The sequence below is a fragment of the Vigna angularis genome, chromosome 9 (genome assembly GCF_016808095.1).
Source record: "Vigna angularis cultivar LongXiaoDou No.4 chromosome 9, ASM1680809v1, whole genome shotgun sequence".
NCBI classification, from domain to species: domain Eukaryota; kingdom Viridiplantae; phylum Streptophyta; class Magnoliopsida; order Fabales; family Fabaceae; genus Vigna; species Vigna angularis.
This window is the reverse complement of record NC_068978.1, coordinates 29,488,968-29,512,946: the sequence shown is the minus strand read 5'-3', so window position 1 is coordinate 29,512,946 and position 23,979 is coordinate 29,488,968. Positions and strand designations below refer to the sequence as shown.

At 31.8% G+C, this 23,979-nt stretch overlaps 2 protein-coding genes across 2 annotated transcripts; both read left to right on the top strand.

Moving 5' to 3' along the window:
• Positions 1 to 9,830: 9,830 nt before the first annotated feature.
• LOC108347059 (uncharacterized) lies at positions 9,831 to 12,569 on the top strand. The gene is made up of 5 exons (XM_017586173.2): positions 9,831 to 10,077; positions 10,162 to 10,211; positions 11,160 to 11,265; positions 11,352 to 11,410; positions 12,280 to 12,569. The coding sequence occupies exons 1-5, from the start codon at positions 9,982 to 9,984 to the stop codon at positions 12,329 to 12,331; spliced, it is 363 nt and encodes a 120-aa protein (XP_017441662.1). The 5' UTR covers positions 9,831 to 9,981; the 3' UTR covers positions 12,332 to 12,569.
• A 2,091-nt stretch (positions 12,570 to 14,660) lies between these two features.
• On the top strand, positions 14,661 to 20,906 carry LOC108347672 (glutamate--tRNA ligase, chloroplastic/mitochondrial). The gene is made up of 13 exons (XM_017587065.2): positions 14,661 to 14,926; positions 15,020 to 15,138; positions 16,238 to 16,359; positions 17,066 to 17,245; positions 17,726 to 17,844; positions 17,928 to 17,976; positions 18,345 to 18,446; positions 18,620 to 18,722; positions 18,856 to 18,919; positions 19,488 to 19,602; positions 19,762 to 19,862; positions 20,081 to 20,237; positions 20,404 to 20,906. The coding sequence occupies exons 1-13, from the start codon at positions 14,706 to 14,708 to the stop codon at positions 20,626 to 20,628; spliced, it is 1,677 nt and encodes a 558-aa protein (XP_017442554.1). The 5' UTR covers positions 14,661 to 14,705; the 3' UTR covers positions 20,629 to 20,906.
• Positions 20,907 to 23,979: the final 3,073 nt, after the last annotated feature.

Here is a 23,979-nt window from a genome sequence, read left to right as displayed (position 1 = left end):
AATAAACCAATTCTTGATTTTGATTTTTCTGTGGAAGGTTGTGTAATATGCATGTAAATAATAAACTCTGTTAAATCAAATTGTATACAATTATTATCTATAACCATTTTCTTTCATTTTTACGATGACTCATCTCTAATATCTTGGCTCCTATAATGAGCTTTATCTGACTGAAAAATATGTTTGAAATGAAAGTTCATTTGGGTGAACGCTACCTTATGAGTGTACAAATCATATTAATATGTTTATAATTTTATTTATTTTCTTTTTAGTGTGGTAAGGATAAATAAAAGTTAATTTTAGAATGTGTTTGGATTAGCGAGTGAAAAAGGAAGAAAATAAAAGGTAAGAGAATGTAAAGTGAGGTTACTTAAATTGAGTGTTTGAAAGTAAGTAGAAAGTTAGTAAAAGATGTAATAGATATAATTAAATATTTTTTTATATATTTAAAAAATAATTTGTAAAATAATTATTCAAAAATATTTTGTAAAATAATTATAAATTTTAAGTTAAAATAATCATATTCATATATTAAACACAATAATTAATCATTATACAAGATGACAAATTTTCTCAAAATAATCATATTCATACATTAAACACAATAATTAATCAATATACAAGATGACAAATTCCCTCAAAATAATCATATTCATACATCATACACATTAAACACAATAATGATAAACTAAGTGTCGTAACCGAAAAATCGCGACGGGACGACGATCCGAAAAAAAAGATAGATAAATTTTGATTAAAGAGATTGGAGTCGCCACCATAGTTTATTCTGGAAAACTACGGAAAAACCATAAAATGATAAGGCATGGTCTATTAGAACCAGATTCTTGGTTCGGGAGTCGGTTACGTGTAGGGAAGGTATCAACACCCTACAACGTCTGCCTTAAGGCAGTACCTTTAACTAAATACGCAAATATGATGTGGTTTTCAAAATGTTTAACTTTCCCTTAAAATAAAACTCTAAAGAAACAAACAATATTTTTTAGTTTTTTGAGCCCGACAAGGATTGACCTTGCTCCTACGTATTCCCATTCAGAATGAGAAATCAGGGTTCCGTAGTTCATTTAGAAACTGTTTGAGAAATTTGTTTGGAAAATTGTTTGAAAACTTGTTATGGATAATTTCGATTTTTGGGAGAATGAGCCTGACAAGGACTGACCTTGCTCCTACGTATCTCCACTTTTGATGGAGAATCAAGGATCACGTAGTTCTGACACATAGATGTTTTTTAGTTTTTGAAGATTTTATATTTTTTTTTGGTATTTTTTATTTAGGAGAATGAAAAGGTTTTTAGCACAAGGACGATGCGTGCGATCACACATGTGCCTAAACCTTTAAAACATATTTTTGTAATTTTATTTAAAAGAGAGAAAAGGTTTTTAGCACAAGGACAATGCGTGCGATCACACATGTGCTTAAACCTTTGAAACGTATTTTTGACATTTTTTTGAAGAAAGAGAAAATGTTTTTGGCACAAGGACGATGCGTGCGATCACACATGTGCCTAAACCTTTAAAACATATTTTTGGGATTTTGAAGAAAGAGAAAAGGTTTTTAGCACAAGGACGATGCGTGCGATCACACATGTGCCTAAACCTTTAAAACATATTTTTGTAATTTTTAATTTTTTCATTTTGTATTTTTCTTTTTATCTTTAATTTTTATATTTTAGTTTTCTTTTTATTAAGAAGAGAGATGAGTTGAAATATCTATAACGTAAAAATATTAAAAAGTATAGGATAAAATTGTGGTAGAAAATAGGAGAAATTTATAAACTAAAAAATGATCAAAATGAATATAAATAGAATGAAAAGAAAATGTGTACCTTGTTAAAGATTTGAAAGATGAAGCAAAACTTTGCTTGTAATAAGTTGTAAGGAGAGATAGGTTGATGGCGAAGAAGATGAATTTATAGTAGAAATGTGGTATGGGATTTACTATGTATAGAGGGATTAGGAAATAGTAAAATGTGAGAGAAAAATGAAGTAGAGTTTTGGGATGGAATGAAGAGGTTTTGAGAGAGAAGAGATGAATATTATGTAATTTTTTGTGTGTGAAGTGAAGAGAATGTAGGTATTTATAGAGTTAAGGATGAAGAAAGTTGATGAATAAAAATAATATAATAAGTTGGTGGAAAATTTAGATGAAATAAAATATAATAAAAAAAGATGAATAGAAAAAGTTAATGTGGAAAATAAGTGAAAGAAATAATATAAAAAGTTGGTGGAAAAATTAGGTGAAATAAAATATAGTGAATAGTAAAAGTTAATGTGGAAAATAAGTGAAAGAAATAATATAAAAAGTTGGTGGAGAAATTAGGTGTGGAAATTAAGTGAAAGAAATAATATAAAAAGGTGGTGGAGAAATTAGGTATGGAAATTAAGTGAAAGAAATAATATAAAAAGTTGGTGGAGAAAGTAGGTAAAATAAAATATAGTGAATAGTAAAAGTTAATATGGAAAATAAGTGAAAGAAATAATATAAAAAGTTGGTGGAGAAATTAGGTGTGGAAATTAAGTGGAAGAAATAATATAAAAAGTTGGTGGAAAAATTAGGTGAAATAAAATATAGTGAATAGTAAAAGTTAATGTGGAAAATAAGTGAAAGAAATAATATAAAAAGTGGGTGGAAAAATAAGGTGGAGAAAAATGGATAATAAAAAATGTTGATGGAGAAGATATAATTAAAAAAATGTAAGTGGAATAATTAGAAAAGTTGATATATAAAATTAATATGGAAATGATGTGGAAAAAGTAAATGAAAAAGGTAGATGATGTGGAATGAGATGTGGAGGGTGATGTGGATGGTGATGTGGAGAGTGGGGTGTGATAAGAGAAAAGAGGTGATGAGAAAGTAAAAAAGTAAGAGATTATTTTGGGCCATTGGATTAAGTGTTTAAAAGAAAATTTGGGGGTGCAAAAAGTAAAATAAATAGTATTTTTCATTTTGATTTTTTTATGTTTTTATTTATTTATTTTTGTGATGAATTATATTTACCCGGACGAAATTGGGTATTGACACTAAGCACATTTTATAGAATGAAATTGTTGGCTATAGAGCTCATATTTAATAGATTTATTGCATAAAACGATTGACTCTATCCAACCCAACCTTTGAGTTTAATCTTAATTCAAACTAAGACCTGCTTAGTGAATCCTTTTCTCACTTAGCGAGACATTCCTAAAGATATGTTCGCTTAGCGAGGGTAGGACCCAATGAACAAGTCACTCTCGGACCTATTAACTTTTTCAAAGAAATTCTTTTCTAGTGAAAGGTTCACTCGCTCAGTGACTAGGACCACTAGGAGCTGGTTTCATTAAGCTTGCCCAACGAGTCCTTTCTCAACCAACGAGAGAGCCCATTTGAGCTCACTGAATTTAGTTAAATTCATTTTTTTCAATGAACGACTTGCTTGCCCAAAAAGTCTACACAAAACCATAAACTCTACATATGTATCGTATGACCTATTTGGTCCATTTAATAACTTTTACATGTTTTTTAGTTCAAAAATAACATACATACAAAGTTCAAAATACCTTAGGTAGACTAAATTGACCAAAATGACAGATAGTAGGTTGTTCAAATATCATAACTTACATGCATATTACAAATTTAAAGCTACTTCAACCAATATCATATATTAATATCTATTGTACCAATTCATCAACACTCAACATATCAATTCATACAACAAAAAATAATCACGCATAAAAACTTTAGTAGCTTCTAATTGCTCTAGTAACTCAAATAAAAAAATTGAATACCTTAATGACCACATATAAAACATATTCATTTTAAATTATTATGAGTCACATGCATGGACTAGAGGATCACATGCAACTCAAAATATTAAAGTGACTCAAATATAAAGCAAAAAGTAAATTTAATTTGGTTTGAACTTTGATTAAAGGGATATATAAACTCATTAGTAAGACTTTTACTTCTAATATTCAAACCGATGAAAGATAAAGTCATATATATATATATATATATATATATATATATATATATATATATATATATATATATATATATATATATATATATAAAGGATTTAAAAATAAATTTATGATTTTTATAAAATAAAACTCGATTAATAAAAATTATATGTCTTACACTTTAAAGAATAAAATATCATCTTTTAAAATCATTATTATACACTATTTTATAGATGATTATACATACCATTAAAAAAATAAAAAAAAAATGATCATATCGAATTGTTTGATTAATATTTGAATTGAAAGAAATAAAAAAAATTAAAATGTAAATCGAAAATCATTTTTGTTCAAAAATAGTAAAACAATATTAAAGTAATAATATTATAAATATATATATATATATATATATATATATATATATATATATATATATATTACTTTGTTTTTCTTGTAAAAAAAGTTGTATTGCAACGTATATCTTCAATTAGAAACTTTTATTTTTTTGGTCAAAACTCATTTTTTTAATGTTGAAATAGGTAGTTAGTTTTATTGATGATGACAATGTTTATAATGAATTTCTTTAGATTAAATTTAATTTTTTTATTGATGTAAAATTAAAACATAAGAAATTAATTTTTGTTATCAATTTTAAGTAATTCTATATAAAAAAGAAAGAAAAGAAAATATCATAGTAGATATTTTTTATATATTCTTGTCACACCTTCGTTTATAAAAAATCATGTTTTGACATATTTAATTTATCCATTTTATCATAAATACAACTAATATAGTATTAATCTGTTCTAATATCTTAAAAGAAAGTGAAGTGTAAGATCCTAGAACCTCAAGAATTTACCAAGTTGTAAAAAGTTCAAGTTATAATGTAAAATGGAATGCTGTCAGGTTTGACATGGTTTACAATTTTAATTATAACTTTTTGTAGAAAATATCAATTGAGTTGATGCTTGCTTTATTGGAAACTAGACTCAAAGAGCTTCAATTTGACTACTCATACGCATATTTTGGACTTCCGGAAGGGGTCTAACCGAGCTGGGGAAAACGTGACAGTTTTGGTAATGGTAGTTATCTATTGACTTGTGTAAATTAGTTATCCCTGTAGTTCTGTTACTAAGTTGTCTCGGTAAAATATAGATTTTGACCCATTTGACCGTTAGATCAACCTCAAAATTTGATATATGATTCCTAAGACATATTAATACAATTTGACCGATCGGATCTGTAATTGAAGGTCTATGTTTAGAGAAAGAAATTTCGAAAGTTTGAAACAATCGAATGAACACTGTATTGCTGTTCTTAAGCTATCATGGCAAAAGTTTCATATATATTTCATCTACCATTAGATTGAGCCCAACTTTAGTATGTAGTTCATAAGACATATTTATGAACTACAATACTACCCGATTTATGCGTTACAATTTATTTTCCACAAAAATACATATATAATTTTTCTTTAACAATTTTCAACACCAACAAAATATTAAGTGCTTTATTACAACACAAGTCTTCTAAAATAAAATTTCACACAGTTCATAAACTTTTGAAATTTAAAATTCCACACAGTTTGAAATTTCAAACATATTTATTTAGAAATTTCCCATGTCTCTTTTTCCCCACAGATCTCTCATCTTCTAAGCAAGTCCAGAACCATCTGCTAATTCATCTGAAATAGTTTCTGCTCCCGTATAATATCACACATTATACGATCATTGCATTCACATACACAAATACAAACAATAGGGTGAGCTAACCGATTCAAGAAATATACCTCATCCACAATCTTACTAACATCACAAGTGTGGCAATCAGTCCAATACATGCATCTCAAACATACTAAAAAAAAAAACTATTACACTGATACTTTATAATATTTCTCCAGTCAAAATCATCAGTCGATTTACTAGAGTTAATACAACATATTATTAATCTGCCTACTTACCAAAGCACAACAGTCAACAATCCTTTTGTCTACTTACCAAAGTAGTATAACCATGATATACTGATTACTTACCAAAGTAATCTAACAAGGTGATTTTTATTATCTACTTACCAAAGTAGTACAACAAAGTGATATTGTCTACTTACCAAAGTAGTACAGTATAATTAATTTGCCTACTTACCAAAGTAGCATGAACCAAGTTCTTCTACATACTTACCAAAGTAGCACAAACCAAGTTCTTCTGCCTACTTACCAAAGTAGCGCAGCAAGACAATACTGTCTACTTACCAAAGTAGCACAGTATAGTTAATCTGCCTACTTATCAAAGTAACCCGATTTATATTATTCTCTTTATCTCTTCATTCATCATCTCATCCTGCCTACTTATCAAAGTAGCGCAAATCACCCTGCTTACTTACCAAAGTAACGCAGAACCAACATCTACTCGCCTACTTACCAAAGTAGCGCAAACCAACATCATTTACATTATTTCAACAAATTATTCATAATCAACCACAACCCATCCAAAACTAATCATACTCAACAAGCATAAGAGAACCGGTGAACTTTTCTCAATTTCAATTCTGCCTACTTACCAAAGTAGCACAAATTAACCAAATTACATTTTTCAACATATTATTTATCGACGATCTGAACCAATCAAACTAATCAACAACATGTTTAGATCATATGGTAAGCTTTTCAGTCCAATCCAACGGTTAATGAGTCAGAAATCATCAATTTTGTATAAATGATCCAAAAACATAAATTAAACAATATTGAGATCCCTGAGAAGTTACGAAATTAATATATCTAAATCGGTACCTTAGATCTAAAATCCGAACGGTCGAAGTATGACCCTATCGTTTAGGAACAACATATTAGAATTTTAGGGTAATCCAACCGTTAACTAGGTAGATATGGAGGTTTTACCGAGGTAACTCAGAGACAGAAATTTAAGTGGTTCACGGTTAAACTCAAAATGCGGAATGATTTCCTCTAAGCACAGACATCTAATTCCAAATCTGAACGGTCAAGATCACTTAATATGTCTTATGCACTACATACTAAAGTTTGGGCTTAATCTAACGGTAGATGAAATATATATGAAATTTTTACCATGGTAGCTTAAGAACAGCAATACAGTGTTCATCCGATTGTTTCAAACTTTCGAAATTTCTTTCTCTAAACATAGACCTTCAATTACAGATCCGATCGGTCAAATTGTATTAATATGTCTTAGAAATCATATATAAAATTTTGAGGTTGATCTAACGGTCAAATGGGTCAAAATCTATATTTTTACCGAGACAACTTAGTAACAGAACTACAGGGGTAACTAATTTACTCAAACATGCAGGATTTATTTCTCCAAGTATAGACTTCTATTTCAAATCCGAACGGTCAAACTTTAGTAATATGTCTTAGGATTCACATATTAAAATTTTAGCTAAATCCAACGGTGAAAACAATTAATAGAAATTTTTCACCACAGTAACTCGAAAATAAGAAATTATAATCATGAAAACCAAATTTTACACAAGTCAATAGATAACTACCATTACCAAATTTTAACACATTCATACTCATATTCATGATCATAACAAGAAAGTATTAGCTCCCCTACATCAAAATCAAGCAATTGGAACCATACTCCTAACCACAAAATTCTAGAAATTAAGTTGAGTTAGCTCCCCTTACCTCATGAAGACTAAAACACCTTAAACTCTTCTTCAAAGAGAGCAACTCCTCTCCTCCTTGCTAGACCAAGTTAGCCTCCACACTTAGGACACTTAGGATTTTCGTTCACCTCCCACCAATGACCTCTCTACTCTCCCCCAAAACTCCAAATCTGATTTGGAATTAAAAGAAGATGCCTTAGACAACTAAGGACCCATGCACTTGGCACTTAGCAATAATAAACAACCAATGGACCATCCTAAACCATTTTCCAGCCCTAAAACATGGTAGGAAAGTCTCCAAAGGGTCCCAAAATGTTCTCCTAGTGCAGAACACAACCTACCCACTCCAAAAAGTCGCAACTTGTAAAAATACACCTAAAATCAAGGTTGGACGCTAGCCCCTAGACAGCAAAACTGTCACGTTTTCCCCAGCTCGGTTAGACCCCTTCCTGAAGTCCAAAATATGCGTATGAGTAGTCAAATTGAAGCTCTTTGAGTCTAGTTTCCAACAAAGCAAGCATCAACTCAATTGATATTTTCTACAAAAAGTTATAATTAAAATAGTAAACCATGTCAAACTTGACAGCATTCCATTTTACATTATAACTTGAACTTTTTACAACTTGGTAAATTCTTGAGGTTCTAGGGTCTTACATTCACCCCAACTCCAAAAATTTTCGTCCTCGAAAATTAAGATGTTACTCAAACAAATGAGGGTATTCTTTTATCATATAATCCTCTAGCTCCCATGTCATATCTTGGGTTTCCTCGTTCCAAAGCACCTTTACTGTACGAATTTCCTTTCCCCGTAACTTCTTTGTTTGAACTTCTAACACCCTTATTGGTCTCGCTTCGATAGTAAGATCTTCACGTACTTGAATGTCATCTGTTTCCAAAACATGAGTAGGATCAGAAACATATTTCCTCAGCTGCGACACGTGGAACACATTATGCAAGTTCGCCAACTGTGGTGGTAATGCTACCTCATATGCTACTGGTCCAATCCTCCTAAGAATATCGTAAGGACCAAGAAACTTTGGTGACAACTTCCTTGATTTAATAGCCCTACCTATGCCGGTAATCGGTGTCACAGTAGAAACACATGATCTCCTTTGTTGAATTCAAGAGGTCTTCTTCTCTTGTCTGCATAAGATTTTTGTCGACTTTGTGTTGCACGCATCCGGTCTTGTATCAACTTGACTTTTTCTGTCGTTTGTTGCAACAACTCGGGACCTACTGAAACTGTTTCTCCATCCTGAAACCAGCACAAAGGTGTCCTGCACCTTCTCCCATACAATGCTTCATACGGTGCCATTCCAATGCTCGCATGAAAGCTGTTGTTGTATGTGAACTCCACCAAAGGCAATACCTCACTCCAACCTCCCAAATGATCCAATACACACGTTCTCAGCAGATCTTCCAATGACCGAATAGTCCTTTCAGTTTGTCCATCTGTTTGAGGATGATATGCTGAACTCATTCTTAACTTCGAACCCAAAGCCTCTTGCAATTGCTGCCAGAACCTTGACGTAAACCTTGGATCCCGATCTGAGACAATGCTATTTGGTACACCATGCAATCTCACTATTTCCTGAATATACAACTCTTCTACATTGACATTCTCAGGTTGGTTGGCAAAAAGTGAGCACTTTTCGTTAATCAATCAACTATCACCCAAATGGAATCATGACCCTTCCATGATCTTGATAAGTGAGTTACAAAGTCCATCGAGATGTTGTCCCATTTCCATTGGGGAATATCCAACTATTGTAACATTCCACCTGGCCTTTGATGTTATATCTTAGCCTTCTGACATACCAAACAAGAAGATACAAACTTCGCCACATCCTTTTTCATCCCACTCTACCAGAAAGATTCTTTCAAGTCTTTGTACATCTTAGTCATACCAGGATGTATGTTAAGACGACTCTTGTGTCCTTCTTTTAGAATCATCTTCTTCAACTCATCCTTTGCTGGAATGCAGACTCTATTCTTTTATTAACTTTTATAATATTATAAATGCATGATATTTAAATATAATTATTTATAAATAACAACATGTATTTATAAGAATGTATAGATTAAGAAGTGGTAACAAAAATTTATTATTAACAATAAATAATTGTTATTCATGATAAGTATTGTTTTATAAAAATCTGTATTCTAAAAAAATATTAAAATCTTTCTTTATCAGTAATTATAAATGATCCTAAATAATGGGTAAAACACTGTACTGCAAAGATCTTGTCACTGTGAAACCTGTTTTGTGGAATAAGGCATTTAGCCACTGTCACTGCTTGATTGATTTAGCTTTGCTTGTTTTCATCAAAAGTTTGGAATTTTTTGATTGTTCTTTGATTTTCACATAACAATCACTTTAAGAATGCTGATTGCAACACCAAATTTCTTCCTGTCTCTTCTCTTAATATCCTTACTCTTTTGCCCAACACTCCTTGCCAAGTCTTCTCACCCAATCTCGGTAAGCCTCTATCCCTCTTTCTTTTTGCGTTTTCTGTTACCCTTTTCGTTTTCCGATTGATTTTAATATCTGGGTATCTGGCAGGATACTGAAGTCAGGAAGAACAAGATTCAGTGCTATGCTGATATTGACAGGTTCTCAAAATATCTAACAAATTGGGTTGTAGAACATGTCTTTTAGAGTGAATTACATTTTGATGTTTAATGATGTTACACTTGTTTTATTGGTCCCAAAAGTTTTGTCTATGCAAAATCCGTATCCAAAGGGATTATTATCTTGTTAGCTAGTTCAGAATTTCGGTAGAGTGACTTTGAAATTGAGAGCAAGTTCATAATTTGTGTTGGGTAAATTTGATGTCAATTTGAGAATTTGGGCATCGAACTTAATAGCAAGTTGAGAATTTCAGTAGAGTGACGTTGACATTGAGAGCAAGTTCATAATTTGTGTTGGGTAAATTTGGTGTCAATTTGAGAATTTGGGCATCGAACTTAATAACAAGTTGAGAATTTGGATGGAGTGAATACGATAGCAAGTTGAGACTTTAGGTAGAGGGACTTTAATAGAAATTTGAGAATCTGGGAAGAGTAAATTTCACAGCGATTTGGCTAGACTGAATTTGATAGCAAACTGAGAATTTTGAGGATTAATTTCCATAGAAGAAACTTTGGTGGTTGGAGGATCATAGTAGGTAACACATTTTCAGGACTAAATTGTATATTTTCTAAATTTGTTATTAACCTTTGTACCATTATAACTAAAAGTGTGTTCAGAGCTAGGCTGAAATATATAGCTAAATGCCCTTGGTTTTCCTGTTTCTGGTCTGGTTCTTATTTCTGGAATATTTAATTGGTTTGTAAAATTTTTTGATAATCAGCAACTCTTGTTGGTATAGATTCATCCTAGTTGACTCATTTCTTTTAGCATTATAATTGAACCATTTCTGCTTCAAGTTTAGTGCTATTGTTTGTAGATATTGGTTGGTGTTCTTAACTGGCTTTTTTTTTCTTACAAATTTAATGGGAGTAAATGTGATGTTTGGAAACTATTGATCCACATTTATGATTATTTCTTTTTGTGGTTAGTGGGTTGTGGGGTTGGTCGTGCAAATCATCAGCGATAGCAAGGGAGAATTGTGCTCTGCGATGCCTTTCACCAGCTTGTTATGAGCTCATCTATGAGAGTGACCCGGTGAGGCAATCTCTTCGTGTGATACCTTTTTCAATAGAGTTCAGATCAGATACCTTTTTCAATTTAATTGAATTTTTTTCTTGTAGCTTGAAGAGGGAGAAAAAGACTTGATTCGCAGTCAAGAGTACAAATACTGCATGCATAAGTATGTATAGTTTCTGCAACTCGATGCTTGGAATTTTTATGATATTGGAAGGGTTGAAGTTTTGCAATGCATGGACTTTGATCTTACATTTAGTTGTGGTTCTTTCTCCATTATTGTAACAAATAATTGAATTCCCAAAACCGTAAATAGGACACATAATTTGCTTGTATGGTTAAGCCAAGTAATCAACATAGAGCCTAGGGAAGTAAATAAGTTGGATCATTAATCAGTTTTATTAGTTAACTTTAGTTTTATTGTTTGGTTGGGATTCATGTGTTTGTACATTGATTATTGAGAGTAGGGATAGTGAAAAATGGATCTCACAAGATCATTGTTTCTTAGGAATGTCACATATTGTTATTTTGAAGTTTTATCTGATTTTGGAGGGCTAGTAAATTGAAGAGCCCTGATATGTTTGGGCGGATGACTATTATAATAAAGATAACTTCAACTGTATAACAAAATTTAAAAGCTATTTTTAGGTTGTCAATGACAACTTGTATGTTCATAGTGGAAACAACAATTACCATACACTTACAGTGGATAATATATCATTCATCCTTGGCTTTAGGCTAGAAAATTTAACGAGTTTCTTTCTGCAGTGTTGTGTTGTCTAAAATGGACAGAGATTTGAAGTTGTCTCTGATTCTAGTTTTAGTGCTGATATAGGTTGTTGGATGACAGGCAACAAGAGCCATTGGTTGATTTGAAGTTAAATAAGAAAATATGTTTGATTCATGTTTACCCTTTTAATCAATTTTATTTTGTACATGTTAAGAAATTTATTATAATTGAACCTTGATATGTTGAGAGAACTACATGGCATGTGTGGATGAAGTTTAGTCTAAGCATTGTTGTTTACCTTGCAGGTCGTCCTTGGGGGAGAGCCTTGAGGGTGTGAAGGGTTCCTTTAGCAACTAATCATCATGAAAATTCTGAACTGAAGGTTGAAGATTTGGCGAATTTCTATACTCCTTGCTAAATTTAGAATAGAGAAAATGTCCTTGAGTGTCATAGTTTTTAACTCTTCAAGATTATTGAGGCTATATAGTGTATTAGTTTCTTCATCCTGTGTATCTTCTCAGCTTTTAATCCACCAATGATCATTGTCAAAGGCACAATCTGGTTATCCTATTGAACTCTCAATGGCTTTTCTTGATATGTTTCTACTTTCTCTTATGCTCTCATCCTTAATGCATTTTGAGCAATAACTCTAAAGGGTTTGAGTATAGCTAGAAATTTTAACCTCCCAATGTTGATGTTTAGAACATCCTCCTTAAGTGCCAATTAACTTCTTTTTAAAAAAAAAAAAACTATTATTTGGTGTTTGAAACCAACATTACAAATAAACAAAATTACCCTCTGAACTTAGTGATCATGATCAAATGTTTGTTTCTATGTTGAGTATAAAAACATTGTATTGTTAATCAGATAGAAGTCATGATGATATAGTTTGAATATAATTAGCAGAGTGTAAGCAAGATAGTGTCATCTACTGTTATGAATGAATCTTTAAGCTCTAAAACATTGTTGTTCTGTGTCAATTTGGTTGTCCATTTGGATTCCCTTGGTATACAATAAGATTATGTTGCTGTTGGTTTGTCCTTTTATACCATTTATCAATATATCATTTTTAACATCTTTTGGGCTTTTATTTCCTGCACCCGCACAATTTCTGTTTACCCCCAAAATTTTCTAAATGACCATTTTCATCCTTGGAAAAAGTCACTTCTGGACTACACATGTTCTGAAAACTTTTTAGAACAAATTTTTAAGAATAAGATTTTCAAAACAGAAATTTCGAAATACATGAAATGCATTATAGAATAATTGTGGGTATGAAGAAAGCAATAACCTATCTTTTGCTATGTATGGTATGCAATTTTAAGTACATGAAAAGCCAGTTATATAATTTAATTAGAGAGTTTGCACATTAGAGTATTGAATCATGTTCTCGTGCATTAGTCCTTCGGAAAGTATGTTGCTTTGCTTCTTTTGAAGGTATCCTTCAACTGAAAGACATAAACTAATTCTTCTTTTGGAGACTTAGTGAATATGATATGTGAAGTGGATTGTCTTTCACAGCGAAGATCTTTTCATACACATAATCATGAATTGAATCTTCACAAAGAATCCAACCATCTATTTTCAGATTTCTTTTTGGGAACTTGAGAAGTTGTGTTTTGGAATGTAAAAACTAAGTGTATGTACATGCATCCAAGATTATATTTTTTAATTTTTTTAATAGATAAAAGAAAAAAGAAAAAGGAAAATCTTTTCCTTATAAGACATTCTATGTGAGTTGTCTTGACCCTACTCTACCACACATGTAATAAAGTTCCAAACACCTACTTTCTATCTTATTTTACACAACAACCCTTAAACAAACAACACAATATTAACTTATTATTATATTTTCCTATGAGTTTTATATAAATAAAAAATATAATTCTTACTCTATTAACAACATAGGGAAGAGAATACAATTTTATTAAAAATATGAAAGGCGATTATTATTTATTAAATTTTTTCAACTATTTTTCTCCTTGTGATAATTACAAATATTTTTCTTAAAAAAATGTAAACTAGTTATTGTTCATAAAATTAGAAGTACTAGTGTTTGTGTGCTCATCTTTTAAGACAATAAAAATAATTAATATAATTAAAATCATTCATTATAATAAAAATTAGTTATTATTATCACTATGCTAAAAAAATGTATACACGTTCTCAAGCTGCTGTATTTTTATAAGTAAAAAAACTATAATTTAAAAAATATAAATAATTTTGTATAAATGACTAAATAAATATAAATAACTTTATAAGAATAAGAACTAAGGAATGATATAATTATTTTTGTATGGAGAAGATTACATCTTTTATCAAAATAATAAAATTATTTTAATTCACCTATGATATGGATGTTAGGAAGTAAAAAAGTTATGAGAGTATCATGCGACATCATCTACCTGTGTCAACTTAATAAAACCTAATTATTTTAATTAATATTAAAATAAAAAGTATTATAAAATTTATAAAAAATATTCTTAAAAAACAATTATAAAAAAACTACAAAATCTGATAAAATAATTTAGATTAATAAAAATAAAATCGACGATAAAATATATATACCAAAAGAATTATTAAAAATAATTATAGACATTGTGTTTATTTAAGTTAATTAATTGTTATCAATTTTTATTTTATTTTACTTTCTCTCAAACAAGAGAAACATGAATAAGAAGCAAAACCATTATCCAGTGTGAAACACAACACAGAAAAAAAGAAGACAGAAATGGCGTTGTTGAGTGGCGGCACGCCATGGTCCAAGCTCGTTGCTCCTCCCATTTTCCACCGTTCTCACGCCCCTCGCACCTTCCTATTTTTCAAACGACGCCGTTTCTCAGTCTCTGCTCTCTCAGAGCAGCCCGTTCGCGTCCGTTTCGCTCCGTCTCCAACCGGAAACCTCCATGTCGGCGGTGCTCGAACGGCCCTCTTCAACTACTTGTTCGCCAGGTTCATTTTTCATCATAAAAATTCAATTTAAATAGTGGGTCTTCGTTGGTTTTGAGTTTTCCGCTATGTGGTGTGTTGGGGTTACGATTTCAGGTCCAAAGGTGGGAAATTTGTGCTCAGAATTGAGGACACTGACTTGGAGAGGTCCACAAGGGAGTCTGAGGAGGCCATGCTCAAAGATCTCTCTTGGCTTGGGCTTGATTGGGATGAAGGTGAGCGAGTGAGTGTGCATTCAACAATGATGATGATATATTAATACCTCTATATTATAGGCACTTTTAAGTAAAGTAAAACCTACGCATGAATGGAGATTTAAAAGAGATAAGAAAATTGAATCTCTGAATGACATCATAGATATATAGTTCAAGTGTAAAAAACTTTCCTTATGAGAGGGGAAGCCCTGGGGCAACGGCAAGGGTTTGCCTTGGTGACTTGTTTGTTATGAGTTCAAATATAGAAACATCTCTTTTGCATATGTAAGGCTTAGTCTGTGCACAATGTGGAGCCTTCTGACTTTGGGGTACATTAGTTTGCTAAAAAGTCTATCTTGCAGCATAATTTGCAACACTATAATTAATTTGTATATGAACAAATAACAGGATGCCTAGTGAAATGATAAATAGAACGGCACGGACTTGATTGGGAGGAGGGTTAGTTGGTGATTGTGCATTGAAGAGTGATTTGTTCCATTTGGCACCCCTTATTTGTCTATCTCTTTATATCATCATCAATTGTATATGGGAAAATAGCAATGGATAACAACACTCTATTTAACACCTAGAAGGAGAAAAAGAGGAGTAGGTCTGACATGTATATTATATTATAAGAAGAAGAGTTAGAGAGAAACAACAAGTGCTGAAGATGATACAGGAAATTCATTATATCTATATTTCTCTCTTTTCTATCACTTTTTTTCCCTCTTGGTGTCACTTAACATTGGGCGTCCACTAATCTTTTACCTTATAGACCAAGGATATTTGACACCCTTTTTATGTCGTTTTCTTGTCACATAATCTACTATACCTACATCAAAGATGATTTGCGGTCTCCTTAAAGCTATTTGACATTTGACAGGGATAGAGAGAAAAAAGAGAAATGTAAGTATGGTGGGTAAGTTGATGTGATAGGAAGAGAGAGAGAGAGAGAGAAATGCCGTGTTTGAAATGATATGGTGTTCACGCATCATTACTGACAAATAACATACGGGTGTTCAGTAATCTTTTTCCTTGAGCAGTTGTAATGGTTTTGCTTTGGTGGTATATTTGTTGATGGTTAAGTGTGTATATTTGTATGTTATGGTGAATTTGCTAGGGCCTGGTGTTGGAGGGGATTATGGTCCTTACAGGCAGTCTGAGAGGAATTCTTTATACAAACAATATGCACAAAACCTACACCAATCTGGCCATGTTTATCGCTGCTTTTGTTCTAATGAGGTATGTTTTGGAACTTGCTTCATGTGAATGTAATGATCTGGACGCGACAATGTTTGTAACCTTTGATGATTTAGCATGTTTGCATGTATTTGGGGGGGTTTTACTAATACCTTATGTTTGTGTATGCGTTTTACGAAAGTGGGATTTTTTTTAATTAAAGATTGTTTAAAAGAATTTATGTTTATTGTGAAAATTTTCCAAACAATTTATTAGCTTTTTTCCCCCCAGAGAATTGCCTTTTTTAAAGCTTGAAGAAATGTACCCAAATTATGAGAAATAGCTCCCCAAAATGAAAACTTAAGAAGCTGCAAAAAAAATAAAAAACATTTTCCTGAAATAAGCTAATGTGAAGTACACACTTAAGATATGAAGTGCCAATTTTGCCCATATGCTTCAAAATGTGTGCCATTAGACTGTTTTCCCTTCGTTGCACGTCATCCAAAATTTTAAATTTGAAATCCTTTTTTGAAAGATTTGACCTGACGTAAAAGCTTCCTCAGCTTCAATTTTTGGTTCAGTTTATTGAGAGCTGGTTTCACAAAAGTTTCTTATTTTGGGATGTGTACCACTTAAAATGAAGAACGAGATTATGAGGTTGGGCCATTAGAATTTGGTCATTGTTTACTGAACTAGTTTTGGTGCTTTTATATCTTTGATCATAAATGCTAAGGTTACCTATTAATCTTAGCTTTTGTTTATTTAACAGGAACTGGAGAAGATGAAGGAGGATGCTAAACTAAAGAATCTGCCACCGGTGTACACAGGTAAATGGGCCAGCGCAAGAGATGAGGAAGTTGAAGAAGAGCTGGCAAAAGGGACTCCTTATACATACCGGTTTCGAGTCCCTAAAGGAAGTTTAAAAATTAATGACTTAATTCGAGGCGAAGTGAGTTCTTTCCATCATTTTTTGATTTTTCTGTCATTTTCTCGGGAGTGATAGAAATAAATTCCTTCATTTCTTTGAATATACAGAATCAACTGATATCTTGGAAGTATTTTATCTTATCCTATAATTTTGTATCAGTGATCCCCTATAGATACAGAAGATATATGTGATGCTGTGGATTTAGCATTTTTTTTCTGAAGATTCCCTTTAGCCTAGAGGGTTATATTTTTTCAGTTGTGACATGATACATATATCACTTACAGGCATAACTTGATTATGCCATGTGATCAGTAAAGACTGACTACATGCATTTTCATTGGGAATAAATTAAAATTGACTAATTTTCAGAGAAAGCTTGTTTTCGCCTTTGTGTTGCTTTTTTTTTCATACATTTGAGTTGATGGAAAATGAAGCATGAGATTTCTTCCAAAATAACATTTACTGGCTATTTATTAACTTACCTTTGGTAGTATCTTGAAGGTTAGTTGGAACTTGGATACACTTGGAGATTTTGTGATAATGAGGAGTAATGGCCAGCCTGTTTATAACTTCTGTGTAACGGTAGATGATGCTACCATGGCAATTTCCCATGTTATCAGGTAGTGATTATAATTTCTTAGTTAATCAGAATGTCTAAGATTTTTTTTTCACTGATTTATTCTGTTAAATATTTTGAATTCAGGGCAGAGGAGCATTTACCAAACACTCTAAGGCAGGCATTAATATATAAGGTAAAATACGAACCGTGTAGTATATCATATCACCTTTTACAGCATCAGTTTTTCCTTAAAATTCAAAGTGTCTATCATTGTTTTTGTTTCTCAATTCAAGTCAACACCAAAATGAAATTTGAATTTACTTAAAATATTGATTGAACGTGGTTTTATTTGACTTATGTGTAGAGCGGTATGTATGGTATCACTGATAAAATTTAAGTTGTATTTTTAAGTGATTCATATATTATCAATTGGAATGTCAATGTGGGCTTAAACCATTGGTCAAGATTTTACTTAATTTTTAATATTTTTTCCTAAGTCATGCATTAATCTTGGTTACTAATTAAGGTTTGTTCGACATCCGGACATGAATGTGTTTACAGGCATTAGGATTTCCCATGCCTTTCTTTGCACATGTTTCCTTGATTTTAGCTCCTGATCGGAGCAAATTATCAAAACGACATGGAGCAACATCAGTGGGACAGGTGAGGTTGATTTATCCTTTTTCCATCTTTTATCCGTCTTAAAATTGTGTTGTGATTTATGAGGTCTCACTTGATTCTCATTCCTTCATAATTTTTTACTATGTAAGTTTCCATTAAGTTTCTTCTCTTGTAATGATAATTAATTTCAAACTCTTATAACTGCTCATTCACAGTTCCGGGAGATGGGATACCTACCGGAAGCAATGGTGAATTACCTAGCATTATTAGGTTGGGGAGATGGCACTGAAAATGAGTTTTATACTCTTGATCAACTTGGTTAGTGATTTTTGTTACTCTACTTTTTGAGAATACTATCATAATATTTCATATCTTGTACTATTTTGTTTTCTGAACAGGAAATTTACTTGGCAATTTTCTTACTTTAAGAATGTATTTCTTGTGTAAACAGTTGAAAAATTCACTATTGAACGTGTTAATAAAAGTGGTGCTATCTTTGACTCAACGAAGTTAAGGTAATTTCTTGCTTTTTGCCTACTTTGTAAGCATAATCGGTTTATTATTTCCACAGCTAGCTTATATCCTGCATTTTGAGCTCAAATGGGTTAAATTTCTTACAATTACTAAATACAGGCAGGTTTTGTTCTGAATGGGAAATTATTGTTTTTCTTTCATCAAGTCTAGGATGGGGAGTGCTAGCAGCATATTCTATAGCACACTTTCTTCAACACACTTTTATTGTTACTACTTAACTGGCATTTCTCAAGTCCAGGTTCTTTGCTGTGATTTTGGTGCTGTACCTTCAAAATGCACTCATTTTGATATTATGAAATATATTAAAAACATTTTTATGTATCAAAATCAGTGTATTTTGAAAGTACAACTTCAAAAATCCAACAGAAAATACAAGTTCTCATTTCTCTTGCAGAGTAAATGTTGCATTTATGATTATATGTACAATGAGTTTATTTAGTCAAATTGTAATATAAGGTTCTATAAGTGGCTGTTCTGAGGCATTGTTGATGAAAGTAAACAACTATTACAATTAATGTCCCTGTAATATACTTTATGCCTTCAATTTAGGTGGATGAATGGTCAACATTTAAGAGGACGTCCATTGGAGGAGTTGACCAAACTTATTGGAGAGTACTGGAAGACATCTGGCATAGTCACAGTATCAGCTGGACCTTTTATTGATGTGAGATCTAATTGCATGCATTCTTGATTCAGACTCCTCATAAATACAATCTACTTAGCTTCATTTTCTGAAGCATGGTGATTTTTTTTTTAATATGGTTTTGACCCATCTTGCAACAATGGACTCAAAAGTTAGTGATAACACATGATTGACTAACAGGAAACTGTTCAACTACTTAAGGATGGGATTGACTTGATAAATGATGCAGACAAGGCCCTTACTAACTTGCTTTCTTATCCTTTGCATTCTACTTTACAGAGGTGATTACTCATTCTTCTAAGATGGAAATTTTCAATTGGCCATATAAAATGAACAAGGTTAAGATGTGCATGCTATTGTGGATTTAGCTTTGCAAGTCTGAGGGTCACAACTTGTAGCTGGCTATAATATTGTGTATTGTATTTGTAGATAAGTGTTTATTTATAATGGCAGTGGTATTTGCACTATTAGTAGTTACAACTCTACATGTTGGTGGCAGCGATGAAGCAGAACCTCTCTTGCAAGATAATCTTTCTGAGTTTGCCGATAGCCTATTGGCAGCCTATGATAGTGGTGATCTGGTGGCAGCACTTGAAGACGGCCATGCCGGCTGGCAAAAGTGGGTGAAAGGCTTTGGTAAATCGCTTAAGCGGAAGGTGAGCTGAACAGTCTTAAACACCACTTGCATTCTATTGATAAAGTATTTTGGAAAAAATGTGTTCTTTCAGCCCCTAATTTTGGTCAAATGTGTTTAAAGCCTGTGGTTCTTTTGTGTTAAAGAGTTTGTTCATCAAACTAAACATCTCCACTTTCATGTTCAAGGGAAAATCACTTTTCATGCCTCTTAGAGTTCTGTTGACTGGAAAACTTCATGGACCTGACATAGGGGCAAGTGTTGTATTGCTCTATAAAGCTGGAATTAGTGATGTAGTGGCTCCTGAAACTGGCTTTGTGACATTGGATGAAAGATTCAAAATGCTTAGGCAAATCAACTGGGAGACATTGTCCAAGGATCAACCTGTCAAAGAGACTGCTGCTTCTGTCTAACTGAGATTTCACTATCAAGGTCTATCAAATAAAACCATGGTTTTTTACACTTCTGTTTCATGCAAATTTGAGTACAGAAATGTTTTTTTTTTGTAATTTTTCCGAGGGGTCTTGTTCAGGCTTAATAATGAGTTTCATTTTTTATATATAAACGTTTGTTTCAATGTGACTAGATGTATTTTCTAATATATTGATTTGGAAACATGGATATTTTGGAATAATGTATTTTTTTTAACTATTTGAGTAATGATGAGGAGCTCACAGTGGTTTTGTTGCTAGTTGTAGTTTCATGGTGGATTTTGTGGTGCTTTGTGATGTTCAGAGGTAGTAGGTATATAGGTTGTGATGGGATTAGGAAGGAGATACAACTGGGGCAAATTCAGAAAGAGACCAAATAAAATAAAATAAGATAAACAGAAAAATATCATTCATTTATTTTAAAATCAGTGATCTAATAACTGTTAAATATACCCTCCCATGTTAGGTTAAAAGAAACAAAAAAAAAAATATCATTCACCTATGTTAAAGTTAAACTTGGATAGGCTTGATTTAATTTTATTTTACAGTTTGGTTTAGGTCTATTTTTGCGATTTTTAATTGTAAAGTTATTAAATATTTTATAATGGAAAATATATCTATTGTAAAAGAAATCATGTGTTTGCTTTTGAGATTTAATTTGAATAACAATAGTACATGTCCTATAGAATAAGAGTACGTGTTAATAAGAAACTAAGATTACAACATAAAAACATAATAGCCAAATCCATCGATAGGTATTCCCAACTACTACAGTATGCAAAAGTTAAAACACCTTGTGTTAGTTTAGATGAATATTTCTTGCGTTTTAGCAAATAATTAATAAAATAAGTGATTGATCATACTATTACCCCAGGTTTATTATTTCCTGCACCCACACAATTACTAACTGAACCTATAATAATAGGAAAAAGACTTAAATATCCTCCACCCCGAGTTCATTACTGCCTTCATTTCTACCATCACTGTCACTATAAAGAAAGAAGAAGGCAACGAGAATGTTAAAGAGGAAGAATGTAACATCCCGATAAAATTTACTAAAAGAAATATTATAGATTTGATAAAACATAACATATAGAAAAAAAATATACAGTTTATCTTATCCAACTAATAGTTATATCAATAAATCATATTTTTTTAATCTTCTAAACACAGATATCTCAAAAGAGATAAATTGTTATACAAAAGGTCTCGTATTTATATATATATATGCATGTATATACATATTTATATGCTAAACTCCAAATATCGCTCGACGATATCCTCTTACTCCATTAATGGTGAGCTAACATTTAGAACATTTTTTGCTCACACCAAATGGTGATCATTGTCAAAGAGATTATAGCAAAAAGAGACAGACAACACAAATGTAAGGGTAAACTAGTATACAAAAAATCAACATATTACAATTTAATATAAGAAATCATATCTCAACATTCACAACCTATCACACACTTGATCATATCATAGCTCAACATCTTCACCTCATTGATCTGAATTCGACAGATTTCGCTGAAGGTTTGCACCCATAGTAGTATTTATACTCTGTAGATTCATAAACAAGGATCACATGACCTACTTCCCCATGAGGTTAGTCTTTCCTTACATGACACAAAGGGTTAGGGTAAAGACCTCCTACCATTTTCTCTGTCACCCATTCACTTTACATGAGCTGAATGGTTGGTAGAATATCAGGATACATTCTCTCCAAAGTCTCACTATCAAACATTCACCACAACTCTCATTAACATAGAATCTCTCCTTGAGCTTCCTCATAAATTACCCATCTCTCCAAAGTCTCACTATCAAACACTTATATCATCATCATATTCATCAATCATAACAGGTTCACAAAGCATAAATAAACGTATACACATCTTCATTAATCACCTCATAACCATCATCATCGCTATCATCACATACTCGAGGTATTCCAAGTATAAAATCATTAATAAAAATCTAGAAATAATAACCACACAATAATACAATTTTCTTTAGGGCAGCTTGATACTCACACTAGACACAGAAAACAGCCTTGAAACCCTCACCAAAATTCTTAAAACGACCTAAAGAACGTCCAAAACGGATGTCCAGAACCCCAAATTTGAGATTTCCCACAACTTAGTTTCTGCTAGACAACTCCTCACCAGACTACTCTTACTTAGACGATCTCTTACCAGATGACCCCTTACCAGAAGATCTCCTACCAGACGACTCCTTGCCAAACGATCTCTTACCAGACGACTCTTACCCAAATGATTTATCAGACGACTCTTACCCAAACAATATCTTACTAGACGATCTCTTACCCAGACGATCTACCAGATTTTTTGTACATTAAGAGACCAACTAAGCCCTAAATGATCCCAAGATAGTTTCCAAAACTGTAGACTTTCCCTTAAACCATGATCTTATAATCTTGTTAAAAATCCCATTTTTATGCCCAAAACTCACCCTTCTATTACTTTATTTCATACCCAAGTTCTGTAAAAACATATCAGCACAAATTCACTAAATCTACATTTCCAAATTCATCAATAAACAAATTTTATATGTAGCAAACTAGACACCCCAACATACACCAGTTCTCAATTCAACACACCATCCTTTTTAAGCACCCAACATACCAAATTTCACGATTTAATTAAAATTCATAAATCAATCGTCACATAATAATTGTTAATGGTCATTATATGTATAAATGCATTGGTGATGTTGTTGATTTCATTTTTAATAATCATTATAGATATAAATGCATTGTTGCTTTATTGAAAATAAATGAAAAGTCATGATCTCTTATCCGACATGATTTATTTAAAGAACTTAGTTACTAACATGCATATGCAATATTAATAATAATCTAATATCAAATAGAAAAACAAAAAACTCTTTACTAGTCTACTCACTATTAGAGATACATATTAATATAGTTTACACTTTACTTATCATGTCTTACTTTTTTTTCTTTCTTATTCAATCTATTTAAAAACTTAATTCTATCAAAAAATCAACTAAATCCTATATTTAATTTTTAGAAATTTGCAAGACACAAGCCTCATAAATCATAACTTTAATCAACTAAATGTAGTCATGGATATGCATTTTCAGTTATTGCCAAATTTACTGTAAAATAATTGAAGTAGTTTTGGAATATTTGTTTATGTCCATTGAAAGCACTCTTATTCAATAATTAGAAACGAATAACTAATCCGAATTTAATTTTAACTACAAAATTTTATGGTGCATTCTCAAGGCTCTATAGCTGTTTCATAGCAATGCATTCTTCTTTTTTATCAAGATGCAGAGGAAAAGCCG

Coding starts and splice junctions, on each gene's coding strand:
- LOC108347059 (XM_017586173.2), top strand. CDS start 9,982: ATGCTGATTGCAACACCAAATTTCTTCCTGTCTCTTCTCTTAATATCC. Junction 11,266..11,351: donor TCATCTATGAGAGTGACCCG/GTGAGGCAATCT, acceptor TTTTTCTTGTAG/CTTGAAGAGGGAGAAAAAGA. Junction 11,411..12,279: donor TACAAATACTGCATGCATAA/GTATGTATAGTT, acceptor TTTACCTTGCAG/GTCGTCCTTGGGGGAGAGCC.
- LOC108347672 (XM_017587065.2), top strand. CDS start 14,706: ATGGCGTTGTTGAGTGGCGGCACGCCATGGTCCAAGCTCGTTGCTCCT. Junction 16,360..17,065: donor GCTGCTTTTGTTCTAATGAG/GTATGTTTTGGA, acceptor TTTATTTAACAG/GAACTGGAGAAGATGAAGGA. Junction 17,977..18,344: donor GGCAGGCATTAATATATAAG/GTAAAATACGAA, acceptor ATGTGTTTACAG/GCATTAGGATTTCCCATGCC.